This window comes from Cajanus cajan, chromosome 1 (genome assembly GCF_000230855.2).
Source record: "Cajanus cajan strain Asha chromosome 1, NIPB_CcT2T_4, whole genome shotgun sequence".
In the NCBI taxonomy this organism is placed as follows: domain Eukaryota; kingdom Viridiplantae; phylum Streptophyta; class Magnoliopsida; order Fabales; family Fabaceae; genus Cajanus; species Cajanus cajan.
This window is the reverse complement of record NC_138517.1, coordinates 77,450,370-77,467,161: the sequence shown is the minus strand read 5'-3', so window position 1 is coordinate 77,467,161 and position 16,792 is coordinate 77,450,370. Positions and strand designations below refer to the sequence as shown.

General features: G+C 29.6%; 1 protein-coding gene across 1 annotated transcript; it reads right to left on the bottom strand.

The window, feature by feature from the left end:
- Positions 1-15,261: 15,261 nt before the first annotated feature.
- Positions 15,262-15,759, bottom strand: LOC109814970 (zinc finger protein 6). Its single transcript, XM_020379516.1, has one exon. The coding sequence runs from the start codon at positions 15,757-15,759 to the stop codon at positions 15,262-15,264; it is 498 nt and encodes a 165-aa protein (XP_020235105.1).
- Between the last annotated feature and the right edge of the window lie 1,033 nt (positions 15,760-16,792).

Sequence of the window (16,792 nt, the reverse complement as noted above, 5' to 3'; positions counted from 1 at the left end):
ATTAATTATAATTATTAATTACCGCAACAAGAAAATCAAGTAGTACAAATAAAACACAGTAATAATGTATATTCAAATAATCAAACAACAAACAAGGGATCGGGAGCCAATCCAACAAACAGACTATTTAACAATTATTTCTACACCCCCAAGCAAGGTTTCCCACTCCCCCCTTACCTGGATAAATAGGAATTTGGGCAGAATCTACTCTCTTTCTCCTTAAACCGGAACCGGAACTAGAGCAGAACCTTCTCTATTCTCCTCCTCTTTTCACAACCTAGGCAGAACCTTCTCTCTTATTTTCTCTTTCTATCTCTCTAGAATTCCTTCTCTCTAAACTTTTCTTCTCCCTAGTTATGAATTTTCAAAATCCTTAGGTCCCTATTTATAGAATTTATGAAGTTACTATGCACTATGCACTATTCATTAAAATAATATTATAAGTTACTATGCACTATGCACTATTCATTATTATATTCAAATTAATTATAATTTTGAAACTTCAAACGTCCGCAGCCCCCGAAAACGCAGCCTTTCACTATGCATACATAGTAAAACACTATTCATAAATACGTATACGTAAATAGTAAAATACGTATACATAAATAGTAAAATACGTATATGTAAATAGTAAAATACATATACATGAATAGTAAAATACGGAAATAAAATACTTATTCACATAATAAATAACTCTTTTCATTTGAATAAAATTTTGGGATATTACATTTCTCCCCTCCTTTAAGAAATTTCGTCCCCGAAATTTTCCTGAAATAGAAAAGGATAATCTTCACGCATCTTGCTTTCTAACTCCCAAGTAGCACTTTCTTCAAAATGTCCTCCCCAAACGACCTTAACCAAAGGAATTTCCTTTCCTCTTAGTTGTTTCACCCTCGTATCATCAATTCTTAAAGGAACTGTTTCATAGGTGAGATTATCTTTCAATTGAACATTGTCAGACTCGATGATATGGGAAGGATCATGGACATATTTTCTGAGTTGGGAAACATGAAAGACATTATGAAGATTTGAAAGAGATGGGGGTAAGGCAATTTGATAGGCTACTTCACCAATTCTTTTAAGGATTTGATAAGGACCAATGAAACGTGGAGTAAGCTTACGCGATTTTAGTGCTCTGCCTACTCCTGTCCAAGGAGTAACTTTAAGGAATACATGATCACCTTCATTAAACTCAAGGTCCTTTCTCCTCTTATCACTGTAACTCTTCTGCCTACTCTGAGCTGCTCTCATTCTCTCCTGGATCATCTTAACTTGTTCAGTAGTTTGTTGAACTATCTCAGGTCCTAAGATAGCATTCTCTCCAGGTTCTACCCAACACAAGGGTGTTCTACATCTCCTACCATATAGAGCTTCATAGGGTGCCATCCCAATACTGGAATGGTAGCTATTGTTGTAGGTAAATTCTATCAAAGGTAGGAAACTATCCCAACTACCCCCATGTTCTAAGATGCAAGCTCTCAACAAGTCTTCCAAAGATTGAATAGTTCTTTCGGTTTGGCCATCTGTTTGGGGATGGTAGGCTGAACTCAATCTAAGCTTAGTGCCTAGAGCCTCATGTAAACTGTCCCAAAATCTAGAAGTAAACCTAGGATCTCTGTCAGAAACTATACTAGTAGGAACCCCATGTAATCTCACAATCTCACTTATGTACAACTTGGTTAGTCTCTCCAAAGAGTATCTAATGTTAATGGGAATAAAATGGGCAGACTTAGTCAATCTATCTACAATAACCCATATAGCATCTAAGTTTTTCGTAGTTTTAGGTAATCCAACTATGAAATCCATAGAGATGCTATCCCATTTCCATACAGGCACATCCAAAGGTTGCATCAAACCTGAAGGTTTTTGGTGTTCTACCTTAGCTTTTTGACATACTAGGCAGGCATACACAAATTCCTCCACTTCCTTCTTCATCTTAGGCCACCAAAACATCTTCTTAAGGTCTTGGTACATCTTAGTGGCTCCAGGATGAATACTAAGGCTACTCCTATGTCCTTCTTCAAGAATTGTTCTCTTAAGTTCAGGCACACCAGGAATACACAACCTATCCCTAAATCTCAATACTCCATCTATTCCAATTCTAAATTCACTTTCCACACCTTGATTCAACTTCTCAGCTTGACTCAATAAGAAAGGATCTACCTTCTGACCATTTCTAATTTCATCTATCAAGTTATTAGTCACCTTCAAGGTTCCCAACCTAATACTCTTAGAGGTTAGTTCACACCCTAAACTCATATCCCTAAATTCCTCAATCATGTGCAATTCCCTCATCATTAAAGAAGAAATTCTCAAGGATTTCTTAACTCAAAGCGTCAGCTACCACATTAGCTTTGCCTGGGTGATAGTTCAACTGAAAGTCATAATCCTTAAGAAACTCTAACCATCTTCTCTGTCTCATATTTAATTCCTTTTGGTCAAACAAGTACTTAAGGCTTTTATGATCACTAAACACCTCAAATCTAGATCCAAACAAGTAGTGTCTCCACAACTTAAGCACAAATACTATTGCAGCTAACTCAAGATCATGGGTAGGATAGTTTTGCTCATGGGTTTTAAGTTGTCTAGACGCATAGGCTACTACCCTTCTCTCCTGCATAAGTACTCCACCTAAACCTGATTTGGAAGCATCACAAAATACCTCAAAAGTCTTGCTAGGGTCAGGTAATACTAACACAGGGGCACTAGTTAGTCTTCTCTTAAGTTCTTGAAAACTCTCTTCACACTTAGAGTCCCACACAAAAGGTTGGTTTTTCCTAGTCAATTTGGTCAAAGGTAAAGCTAATTTAGAAAAACCCTCTATAAATCTCCTATAATACCCAGCTAGTCCTAGAAAACTCCTAATCTCAAAAACTGACTTAGGTGTTTTCCATTCAAGAACCGCCTCTACCTTAGAAGGATCTACAGCTATTCCATCCTTGGATATCACATGCCCTAGAAAATTTACACTCTCCAACCAAAATTCACATTTTGCCAATTTAGCATACAACTGTTTCTCCTTAAGGGTTTGAAGAACGATCCTAAGGTGCTCAGCATGCTCCTCCCTATTCTTAGAATACACTAGGATATCATCTATGAAGACCACTACAAATCTATCCAAGTAAGGGTGAAAGATCCTATTCATGTAGTCCATGAAAACACTAGGTGCATTAGTCACACCAAAAGGCATCACTAAATACTCATAGTGCCCATAGCGGGTCCTAAAAGCAGTCTTTGGGATATCCTCGGATTTCACTCGGATTTGATGATAACCTGATCTCAAATCTATCTTACTAAACACACAAGCCCCAACTAGCTGGTCCATAAGGTCATCTATTCTAGGCAATGGATACTTATTCTTAATGGTTACCTTATTCAATTGTCTATAATCTATGCACAATCTCATGCTCCCATCTTTCTTCTTGACCAATAGAACAGGCGCTCCCCAAGGTGAAACACTAGGCCTAATGAATTGTTTCTCTTGTAGTTCCTCTATCTGTTTCTTAAGCTCAACTAACTCTTTAGGAGACATCCTATAGGGTGCTATAGATATGGGTGCGGTACCTGGCACTAAGTCTATACTGAACTCAATCTCTCTCTCAGGTGGTAAACTAGACACATCCTTAGGAAATACTTCTGGAAATTCTCTCACTAAGGGAATCTCATCTAGCTTATTCTCAGTCTCAACTGTTAATGAAGATAAGATCATGTATACCCTTTCATTTTCCTTTAAACAAGTTTTAATGTTAGAAGCACTAAGAAATTCCGTACTCTTACATTCACAAAATGAAATGGATTTATCAAAGCAATTTAAAAGAACATGGTGAGAAGATAGCCAATCCATACCAAGGATTACATCTAATTGACTAAGAGGCAGACAGATTAAGTCAACTAGAAACTGTTTATCAGAAATTGTCAAAGGGCATTTTAAACACACTAGGGATGTAGTTACAGAACCATTAGTAGGGGTTTCAACAACTAAATCAAAATTTAACAAAGACACAGGCAATTTCAGTTTTTGGACACAAGAGATGGAAATAAAGGAATGAGTTGCACCAGAATCAAATAGTACAACAAAAGGAGTCTCAGCTATGAAACAAGTACCTTGTATCAAATTTTCTGACTGAGCAGCTTCAACACCACTAAGAGCAAATACTCTTCCTACAGTCTTTGGTCGTTCGGTTTGCGATCCTGATCCAACGACACGTGTTCTTGGTGGTTCAGAACATTGAGTGCTAATATGTCCTTTACCACTACAGTTGAAACAGGTAATCTCCTTGTCACGACATTCTGACTTGTTATGACCAACACGTCCACACTTCCCACATCTCCCTGAAAAAGTAGATCCTCCAACACTTCCAGTAGTATTTACAGTGGTTCCTCTAGTAAAGGACTTACTTCTATTATTAATAGTCATATTCCCTTGAAATCTTGTAGGGTTGGAATAAGGCTTACTTCTACTAGAAGTATTAGAATTCACTGTACGAGCAGGGCCTCCAGCTCCTTTATAGAAAGCAGCACGAGCACGGTTGTCACGATCATAAATACTGCACTTATTGACCAGAGTGGGAAAATGATATATCTCCTGATAATTGATTGCTGTTTTCACTTCAGGACGCAGACCATTTACAAACTTTATGCATTTGGCCCTTTCCCCACCTTCACCATGATAGTGTGTACAGTAGCGGACCAAAGCATCAAACTTTGCAGCATATACCTCTACTGTATCGTTTCCTTGTTTTAGTTCAAGAAATTCCATTTCCTTCCTACTCCTTACATCATCTGAAAAATATTTTTCAAGAAAGACCCTCTTGAAGTTCTCCCAATTCAAATGTACGCCTCCATCAATTATCCTCCGAAGTGCTCCTTCCCACCAAAAGTAAGCATCAGCTGTCAGCATGAAGGTGGCTAGCTTCACTCTCTCTGTAAGGGGACAATCCATAACATTAAAGATTTTCTCGATCTCTGATAACCAATTCATGGCGGCATCTGGGTCATAACCTCCTTTGAAAGTGGGTGGATTATTCCTCTGAAATTGCTCCAACCAGTTAGGAGCAACTCCATTCATATTATTGTTGTTCATAGCTTGGGCTAATGCTTGGAGAGCATCAGCAATCGCACGATCATTTCTACCAGCCATATTCTAAAGAAATAATACAATTAATAGACATAGGCAAACATCATATCAACATAATAGATCTCACAATCAATTCATTTATCAATAAATATAGTAGACACATAACTCACGGCCGATAAAATCGACCTGCTCTGATACCACTAAATGTGACACCCTCTACCCCAACACATTAATAAACATAAACTATATTTATAAAAGATTTTCATAAAATGATATAAAATAATAAGTATCATAAGGTAGAAGATGCACATTCATAATTCATACACATAAATATTAAACTCAAGAAGTTATTATAAAACAAAGATTATAAATTAATCCCAGTAAAGGTGGCAGTGCCTCCTAGTTAGGAATCAATTTATAATTTATTAAATTACACAAGAAAAGAAAATATTTTTAGAACAAGAAAGACATAAGAGAAATCCTAGCTAAACCCGATGTCACATCCTATCAGAGCATGCCCCAAGAAGCCTTTAGGCCTCATCACCAACATCCTCATGATGATGATCACCTGCAACAAAAATTTAAACATATACAAAAAAAAAAATAACAAGGGAGTGAGAAACATCTCACTCAGTTGTAGATGAAGAAATAAAAGTTAAATAGCACACACACATAATCATTATCATATATAATAATTATTTATCATACAATGATGTCATAGACTCAACTCATAAATATATGCATGTGGCGCCATACGGAAGTTCACATATCATCATTGGTGACCCTAAGGCACACCTAGTTAGCATATCGTGGGTGACTCAAAGGTACACCTTGTTAGTCGTGGGTATGCGGCCTCAGCGGCACACCTGGAGTATATATGCATATGATGCATGTCATACAATCATAAACTTAACATTTAACATGTTACAGAATTTCCTATAATATACCATATCATAAGCATAATTCATACTTATATTATATTTTATTAATCCAATAGTCCAAAAGTCCAATAATTCAATAGTCCCATAGTCCAAAGGTTCAATAGTCCAATAGTCCATTGTCCAACAGTCCAACAGTTCAACAGTCCAAAGGTCATTAAGTCAAGGGTCCAATAGTTCAAAGGTCTTTAGGGATCATATAATTTATATTTCATGGTATAATTAAATCCTTAAGTAAAATAGGAAGCTTAATGAAAATAAGGAGGCTCGGCCTTCCATTTAGATAATAAAGTCTAAATTTATAAGTTAATAGGAGGCTTAGTCTTCTATTCAATGAATATTTTAGAATAGTAAAAGTGAAGTTATCCATTAATTATAATTATTAATTACCGCAACAAGAAAATCAAGTAGTACAAATAAAACACAGTAATAATGTATATTCAAATAATCAAACAACAAACAAGGGATCGGGAGCCAATCCAACAAACAGACTATTTAACAATTATTTCTACACCCCCAAGCAAGGTTTCCCACTCCCCCCTTACCTGGATAAATAGGAATTTGGGCAGAATCTACTCTCTTTCTCCTTAAACCGGAACCGGAACTAGAGCAGAACCTTCTCTATTCTCCTCCTCTTTTCACAACCTAGGCAGAACCTTCTCTCTTATTTTCTCTTTCTATCTCTCTAGAATTCCTTCTCTCTAAACTTTTCTTCTCCCTAGTTATGAATTTTCAAAATCCTTAGGTCCCTATTTATAGAATTTATGAAGTTACTATGCACTATGCACTATTCATTAAAATAATATTATAAGTTACTATGCACTATGCACTATTCATTATTATATTCAAATTAATTATAATTTTGAAACTTCAAACGTCCGCAGCCCCCGAAAACGCAGCCTTTCACTATGCATACATAGTAAAACACTATTCATAAATACGTATACGTAAATAGTAAAATACGTATACATAAATAGTAAAATACGTATATGTAAATAGTAAAATACATATACATGAATAGTAAAATACGGAAATAAAATACTTATTCACATAATAAATAACTCTTTTCATTTGAATAAAATTTTGGGATATTACATTGTCAGTATAACTTGTACAAATTAATTCATTTAAGTCATCCTCAAATATACAATCTCATATTTGTACTATAATAATAATATATAATAATTTTATATTAGGAATAATAATAATAATAATAATAATAATATATTTAATTATTCTTTATTTATATGTACTTACTTTTATAATTAACATCTACTTATTTTTATTTAAAATTATAATTTAAATTATTTAATTTTATAATTTATAATGATAATATAATTTATAAAATTATAAATATTTATTTATTACATACTTATAAATTAAATTTTAATATTTTAAATAAATTATTAATTAATTTAATATATTTATTTACCTTAAATCAAACATATAAAATTTAAAAAATGTATTTATCCTTATTTTTTTTTTCTAATTATCAACTATTAATAAAATACTAACTTAAAATCTTATCTAATTATATATAATATTTTCATATCAAATTTAAAACCAGATATTAGTTATACAAAAATATTAAGATCATATAGTAAATTGTCAATAAGATTTTAGTTAAATAATTTAAAATAATTAATATTTCAATTATATTGTTAATTAGCAAATAATTTATTCCAAAACTAATTAATTTTTTATATTAATTATTAGTAAAATTTAATAACTTTTAATTTAAATTAATTGGATCGATGAAATTCAACACACCATGAGTTATTGAGCGGAATAACTTTACCAAGAGTTATTTTGTAAGTTATCTTAAATCAAACATATAAAATTCAAATAATGTATTTATCCATGTTTTATTTTTTAATTATCAACCATTAATAAAATACTAACTTAAAATCTTATCTAATTATATCATAATATTTTCATATCAAATTTAAAACCACTTCTTACATTTTCGACAAATATAAATTTGTCTGAAATATTCTATCAATAATATAACTTTTCTTACAAAAATTTTCTCATCAAAAATATAATTTTTTTGACAGATTTAATTTTGTTTTATAAAAAATCATCTTCGATTAATATAACATTTTGTATATATGATTTAAGAGTAAAAGATTTTCAATTTATCGGTTGAATTTACAAAATTCACATTTAATATAAAGTTATTGAGCGGTGTAACACTTAGTAAAATTTATACCATTGTAATTATAGCTCCCCTCATGTATATGTGTATATATATATATATATATATATATATATATATATATATATGTGTGTGTGTGTGTGTGTGTGTGTGTGTCTATATATATATATATGATTTAAGAGTAAAAAATTTTCAATTTAACGGTTGAATTTACAAAATTCACATTTAATATAAAGTTATTGAGCGGTGTAACACTTAGTAAAATTTATACCATTGTAATTATAACTCCCCTCATATATATATATATATATATATATATATATATATATATATATATATATATATATATTAAATGCGACTTTTACAATGTATTACACCGCTCAATAACTTTATATTAAATGTGAATTTGGTAAATCCAACTGTTAGATTGAAAGTTCATATCTCTTATAGATTATATATACAAAACTTTATATTAATCCAAGATGATTTGATACTTCATTTTTATAAAACAAAATTGATGTAATATATTCATTTCAAAATACACTAAAATATGAACAGTTGGATTATCTTCCAGTTGTTGTTCAATTTTAACAAAATTTGATATACACGTATAAAGTGATATGAACTTTCAATTTAACGGTTGGATTTACAAAATTCACATTTAATATAAAGTTATAGAGCGGCATAATACTTAGTAAAAATTACACCGGTATAATTATAACCCCTTATATTATATATATATATATATATATATATATATATATATATATATATATATACACACACACATACATATATATACAGCGACAGCTGCACATTTGGAATAGTGAGGCACTTGCCCTCACTACTATTTGACATATACATAATTTTTTATCTAAAAAAATAATATTTTAAAAAATAAAAATTATATTCTAATAAAATAAATATATAGATTCAGAAAAAATGTTTATTTATTTGATATCTGTCAAATTTTTTAAGGAAATTAATTCTCATGTGATAAAAAAAAATTTCTTAATAATGAATTAATTTTTAAAAAAAGTTTAATTATAATATATATATGTATATATATATATATATATGTCTTAATATTCACATATATAATGTAATATATTAAAACAAATAATTTTTTGATAAAATAAAATTTGTAGCATGCATGTTTTTCTTTTGTGTTTTTTATTTATTGTATACGTTGATTGAAAAAATCAAAATAGTAAAATTGTATACATTGATTAAAAAAATCAAAATAAGAAAAATCATAAGATTTATATTCCATTTAGAATTGTTATTATAAGATATATTTTAAAATAAATTATCATCTAAAAATATATATTAGATATTAAAAACATATTTATATCATAAATAAATTAAACTTTATTTTTATAAATTTAACATATAGATTTTTATATTTTTAATAGTGTTAAATTATTATAAAATAAGTCTATATGATTGTAGTTCTACCCAAATATTTAAAAATTATCTATGATAGATAAATAAGTCACACTTAAAATATATATTTTTAAAGAAAGTTAGGTTCAAATCAAGTAAATTATAATAAAATATAGTATAACCTAATTTATTTTCATCTTTAATACTAATCGTAGATATAAAAAACTTGTAATAAATAATTATAATATATATTTATACCTTTAAAAGATATATAAAATTTTTAATACTACAAATATATATAAGAAATTAAAAATAATAAATTAAAAAAAAGAAATTAAAAAAAGAAATTAAAAATATAAATTAAAAATAAGATTTTCGACGGAAAATTTCGTCGGAAATTTCTGACAGAAAATTCGTCGGAAATTTTCTGGCAGAAATTTCCGATGGATTTATTTTTCCGTCGAAAATTTCTAATGGAATTTTCCATCGGAAAGTTTCTGTCGGAAATTTTCGACGGATTTATATTTCCGTCGAAAATTTCCGACGGATCCATATCCTTCGAAAATTTTCCGTCGGAAATTTACATTTTTCTTGTAGTGATTAAACTATGCAAATCTTAATCAAAATACTCTACATGATATGCTTTTGATTTAATACATAGATTAATGAACATTTATTCAAATTAAACAAGCAAGTAAAATACAATTAAGGGTAAGAGAAGTTTGCCGAAAGATTTATGTTGGTTCAACTACAACTACTATGACCTTCATTTAGTCCCTAACCAACCTAATTGGGTATTTCTACTAATTTTTAATATCCAAAGATTTACAATCACAAATCATGTGCAAATAACTTCAAAAAATTAAAGACACCCACTTCTTGAATCCCAAGAAGCAACCATTGTAGAAATCTACTACAAGAAACCTTTCTAACTTGAGAAACCTACTCAAGAAACAAAGCAAGAATAAGGAAATATATCACCTGATATATAGAACATATTGAACAAGTAAAAAACTAAACCGCAAAATCCAAACACTTCATGTAGATTAATGATAATGATTCAATTTCTTTGATTCATGATAGAAGAAACTTCAATAGGTAAAACTTACTTTTTCAAACCCTTCTATCAAAAAATATCATCTCAAAAGCTCACTTAGATGTTTAGAAAATGTAAAATATGAGTTACTCAAAATTCTGAAAATGAGATTTGTTATATAGAGTTTTCTTTATGAGATAATAAATTATTTTAATGTATAGTCAATTATTTTGAAGAATGATCAATTATTTTTATGAATAATTGATTATTTTGTGATTCACAAATATGGAAACTCATTAAGAACAATTTAATAGATTATTTTGAAGGATAATCAGTTATTTTCAAAATCTATTGTGAAATAATCGATTATTTTGCCAAATAATCTATTATTTCTGTAATTATTTTTAGATTACTTAAAAAAATAGGGTAAATAATTAATTAAATTTAAAGATAATTGATTATTTGAGTTAAAAAGTCAATACTTCAATTTCTCACCCTAGTTCTTATTCAAATCAATTTTAAACTTCAAAATTACTAATCTAAATCATAAATAATCAACTTACATGTAGATTATCTAACTAACTAATGATTTAACACTAAAGCAAAAAATTAAGCATGCACAAAGTAAAAACACAAAACACAAAACACAAATTACAAGTTGCACTCTTAACACCAAGAGGCTTATATTATACGTTACATTTGTGATCATCAAAACATAAGAGCCTTAACTTGATATTCATCAACACCCTCTTCTCCCGTTTTCTCAACTAAACAAAATTTATAACTTTTTCCCTCCCTTCTCTTCCCCTTTCTTCCCTTATCTATTAAAATTTATTTCTTTTCCTCCTTCGAATCAAATGGACCTTAATAGATAATAATTAAACTTATAATTTTTATTTGGCTAAATTATACTTTTGGTTCTTTATCTTATTTTTGAAATTCATTTTGGTGATTTATCTATTAAAATATTTATGTTGGTTCTTTATATTTTATATTTGGATCAATTTGATCATTTTAAAACAATGGTCATTTTCAATTTTGCAGCATAATTTTTAACTAATTTTTTGGTTGACTCAAGACATAAACTTGAACGTTAGATTCATCCATATGAAAATCATGAAATACAATTGATAATTGTCATATATGTAAACAATTTTTATTCAATTTAAGTAAAATATATCTTATGCTTTTAAATCTTAATTTTTTCCACAAAATACTTAATTAAGAGTTAATTTTATTTTATGATATAATTGTTAATATTAGGTATTGTTAATATTTTCCTTTGTTGAAATGTGACACAGGTAGAATGTAATTTAGGAAGTTAGAAATTTAAAAGGAAAACCATCACTCCAATAAGATCTAATGGATGTTCTCTAAGCAAGCCAAATTTGCTTAAAGCACCTAACCGCTCGCTTTAAGTGAGCTAAGTCAAAGATTACATATGAGTGATCAAGTTAGCTCGCTTAAGTTAGTATATATAATGCTTGCTCTAAGCGAGAAAAATTTGCTCAAAGCAACTAAAGTATAGCTTGAAATGAACCAAGTTAGACAATGGAAAATGGTTATTGCTCGCTTAAGCGAGCAAGTCACTAGTGGAAAATAAGGATACTACGTCACCCATTTTACGTCGGACATATAAACACCCGACATAATAAAAACGCGGTGGCAAGGTTCGTAAATTTAGTTAAATTATTTACGTCGAACCTTTTAGGGTCCGACGTAAATTTTAACATCTACGTCGGCTATGTATAGTGTCCGACGTAGATGTTACAATTTACGTCGGACCAACTAGGACCGACGTAAATAATCCACTCCCATGTATTAAAAAGAACTTCACGCATGGAGAGATTTCAAAAATTTAAACCGAAACTCATCTCCCGCACGTTGTGCAATGGAGGCCAACGAGAAATCCCTCCGCCTCCTCCTCAAATCGTGGTTCTTCGTTCATCTACATCTTGCAACAAGGTACCCATTTCCTCCTTTCTTTGTTTTCTTCACTTGACAATGTTTTCTTACTGAAAAAAATGGATTTTTTCATGTTTAAGGTTGCATTTGTCCTCGTGAGGGTCTTTAAGGTAACCCATCTTCTTCTATTTACTACTTTCTTTGTGCATTCTGAGTTTTTGAAGCTGAAGAAGGAAGTGGTGAAGTCCAGGTTGTAGAACGGGCCGTTCTGTTTGGAGAACGGGCCGTTCTGCTTGCAGTTGTTTTTCTTTTTCTTTTTTTTTTATAAATTTTTTACAACTTTTTACGTCGGACCTTGTAATGTCCGACGTAAATTTACGTCAGTTTTTGAACCCCGACGTAAATTTACGTCTCCCACTTCGACGTCAGAGCTTTTTCCGACGTAAAACCCCCTAAAATGGCCGACGTAAAATATACATTCTGTACTAGTGAGTTGCTTGTTCTAAGCTAGTGAAATCCGCTCAAAGCAATCATAGGAATGCCTTGAGCGAGTCAAGTCAAAGAGCACCTCTGGATGGTCAAACAAGCTCACTCAAAGCGAGTTACATGGTCGTTCTGAGTAAGAGTCCACAAATAAAAGCTTGTTATAGATGTTATAAAATAAGGTTCTTAAGAGGTCCCATACTCATACTTTTTACGAACATAATTTTAGAAAGATTAGAAAGAGTTCTTATAAGGTCATTTTTTTAATCACAGATCAATCAAAGGTCACTCTTTTATTGTGTAATCCTTAGCCATGAGCGGTTAAATATCTATTATTGGAGATTGAGCCAACTACTATAACTATGTAATTTCTTTTGTTTTTATTCAATAAAGTTTTCTTTTCAATTAATCATTTACCTTATGCTTAATACTTGTTGTGGCCTAGATCAAGCTATGCATGCTTTTAAAATTTTTAATTGAGGTTGAAAAATTCTTTTAAAATTACGATATAAGTAAAATGTTGTTAAGAATATAATAAATCTTATCAATCAACTTTTGGTCTCTGATCATAATGCAAGTTGTTTAACAAAAATTACTAAAGAATTGAGATTTTCCTTAAATAATTTAAAATTTCTCGCCTAAATATTTAAGATTTTAATATAATTGTGGACTGTTAAATTAACTATATAATTGAATGAAAATTTAATAGGAATTGCATGGAATAAATACATAAATTCAAATTATTTATAATTTACTAAATTCTTCTACTTGCATAAATTTTTTACATTTCATGGTAAAAAAAAGTTCTTAATTTTTATTAATTCATTTGTTTAGTACCAATATTTAGTTAAACAATTATAACTCAAGTCATCATGAATTCAACAATTTAAACTTTTTTATTCAATTTACTACCTATAATAATTGTATATCTCTCAAACACGTAACAAGAATTGACTTTTGAATCTAAAATTGTATCATTCTGATTTTCATAAATTAAAATAATAAAAGTTTTTAATTACTTAAAAAAATTAAATATTTAATGAACTAAAGTTTAAAAATTATATAATACTTCTTTATGTTAATTCAAGTTAAAGTTTATTTTTATATAAAAGTATATTATATATTTATTTAAATATGTATAATAAAATAGTATATAATTTTTAAATTTTAAAAACTTTATTTATTTTAATTTGATAATTTAATCATTAAAATTTAATTAGATAATAAATTATTAAATGTTATAAGCCTAACATATTTAGTATGAGTGTAAGCGTGTGTAATTTAGAGTTGCGAACAAATTTATATCTCAAACTTGAACCGGGCTTACTATATATTAGAAAGAGAAAAAGAAAAAAATTGCATACGTGGGAGACCGTAAATACCTTTGCCTTCAACTTGTTGGCTTCAACGTACTTCAAGGACCTCCTCAAAATCCTTTGCAAGCTTCTAGGAAAGGTCCAAAAATGCAGGCTAAACCCATAGACAAGACAGTGTTAGCATAGAAAAACAGACCCTAACCAGAGGAAGCTAGGCTCAACCCCACTGGAATAGAGATGGCAAGGGTCAACCCTGAGAAGTTAAAGAAGAATCGGAGGTACTTACTATTTTTGCGATTTTTAGTTAAATTAAAAGATAAAACTATAAAAGTAACTTCTACCTTTACTTTCAAATTAATGCCGTATTTTCAATTTCAATCTTAAAATAACTTTCAGGTATAAAGAGGAAAAAAAATAACTTGGATCTATCTCAGTTTGGAAAGAATTATACAAACATGTCTTAAATATCGTACCATCATATATATCAGAAGAAAAGAATGCAAAGAAGCTTCTAAATGACCAAATTAAAGTCTTACAAGAAGCAACAACTAGTTGATTTTTATTCCCAATAAGACCATCGTCTTGAAATCACAACATTAATTTTTCAAAAAAGCAACAAGCAAACATGTTTTACTGTCACCAAAATGCATATACACGAATTTCTCCCTTTCAAATAATAATAAATAAAAAAAAGGTTATAAATTCAAATTGAAACACATACTTGGGAGGCGACGTACAACATGATCGTTATTTATTCACAAAAGGATAGTAGAATATAAATACATGCGAATATCGTATAGAATTGATAATAAGAAGAAAATATATATGAAGAATTATACATGTAGAGGTGTGTAAGTAAGTAGGATTTATTTGGTTGAGATGGAAATTACACATCCCTATCTAGTGAAAAGGATAAGCACAAAAGTTGTACTGGGTAGATAGGGCATGGTTTTGATCCAAATTCAAGTTCTCCTCCACCTGACTAATTCTTTGTCCCTGAATTTGGAAGATGTGTTAGCCAAACTCAAGTTAAGATCAACATCATCACTACCATTATCATCACCATTATCATTACCATCCATTGGTCTCACAAATCTAACCCCATGATGAGCGTCGTCCCACGATAGCCAAGGTCCACGTGGACAAACCAACGGTCCCGATCCACCGTGCGGAAGCATGATGGCGTTAGGTGAAGGTGGTGTGAAGCGTTGGTTATGGCGATAGGTTCCGAAGGGTGAAAGTGCTGTTTTTTTGCGTTCTCTCTTGTGCGCGTTTTGGTGGCCACCCAGCGCTTGAGAATTGGCGAATTCGCGGAAGCAGAAATGGCATTTGAATCTCTTAATGTCGACTTCATAGTCATAGTCAGGTGGGGTTAGTGGGATACCGAACAGCTTTAACGTTCTGGAAGAAGAAGCTTTACCCTCAATGCTCTCATCTATAGGGTTTTCTGATGCACTCATCTTCCTTCACTCCTAATTATATCTCCTTCGCTCTGCATATATATATATATATATATATATATATATATATATATATATATATATATATATATATATATATATATATATATATTTCAAAGTTAACAAATAATAACTTATAATTATTAAAATATATTAAGTCAACTTTTCATACCTCATTCCAAACTTTAAAATCATTAGGTTAAAAAGGTTAACACTAGATACTTTTTTCTTTATGTAAACAATGTGAAGAGAGAAACGATAAAAAGTTGTTAAAATAAGTAATTTGTGTCTTTCAATAAAAATGACATTATTATTATGCATATTCTACAATAATATTAGGAGGGTTAAGACATTTTATGTTTCTAATAATTATATATAGATAAAATATTAGAAAGTTGTGTATAATAATTTAGATAGAATATAATTTATTTTTATATCTGAGAGGTATGATAGTCCAATAAAAAGAGAAGATCAAAAGTAGTTACATATCTATCTTTTTATAATAAATATTTTCAATATAAATGACATTATTATATATGTAGTGACACATACATTTTATAATAATATTAGAGAGGTTAAGGTACTTCATATCTCTAATAATTATACACAGACAAAATATTAGAAAGTTGTGAATAATTATTTAGAAAAAATATAATTTTTTTTTACATCCGAGAGATACAGTGGTCTACTAAGTAAAGATATAAAAAAAAAAACAGTTACATACCTATCCTCTTTATAATAGGTATAGATAATACTTATTATTAAAAATTATTTTAATTATTTAAAATATAAATATATTAATATATTATTAAAAAAATATAGATATAAATTATAATGATACATAATATATATTATTAATCTCATTAAAAATTAATATTAAAATTATATATAATTATATATCAAATAAATTTATATTCACATATTTTATATTTATAATAACATTTTTATACGTCAATCTATGTGACATATAAATTTCTTGATTAAAGAACGACCGAAATTGCAACTAAGAGTATTACTTTGCCTCGGATATACT

Bases quoted from the DNA above. Each gene is read 5' to 3' on its own strand.
- LOC109814970 (XM_020379516.1), bottom strand. From the start codon at position 15,759: ATGAGTGCATCAGAAAACCCTATAGATGAGAGCATTGAGGGTAAAGCT.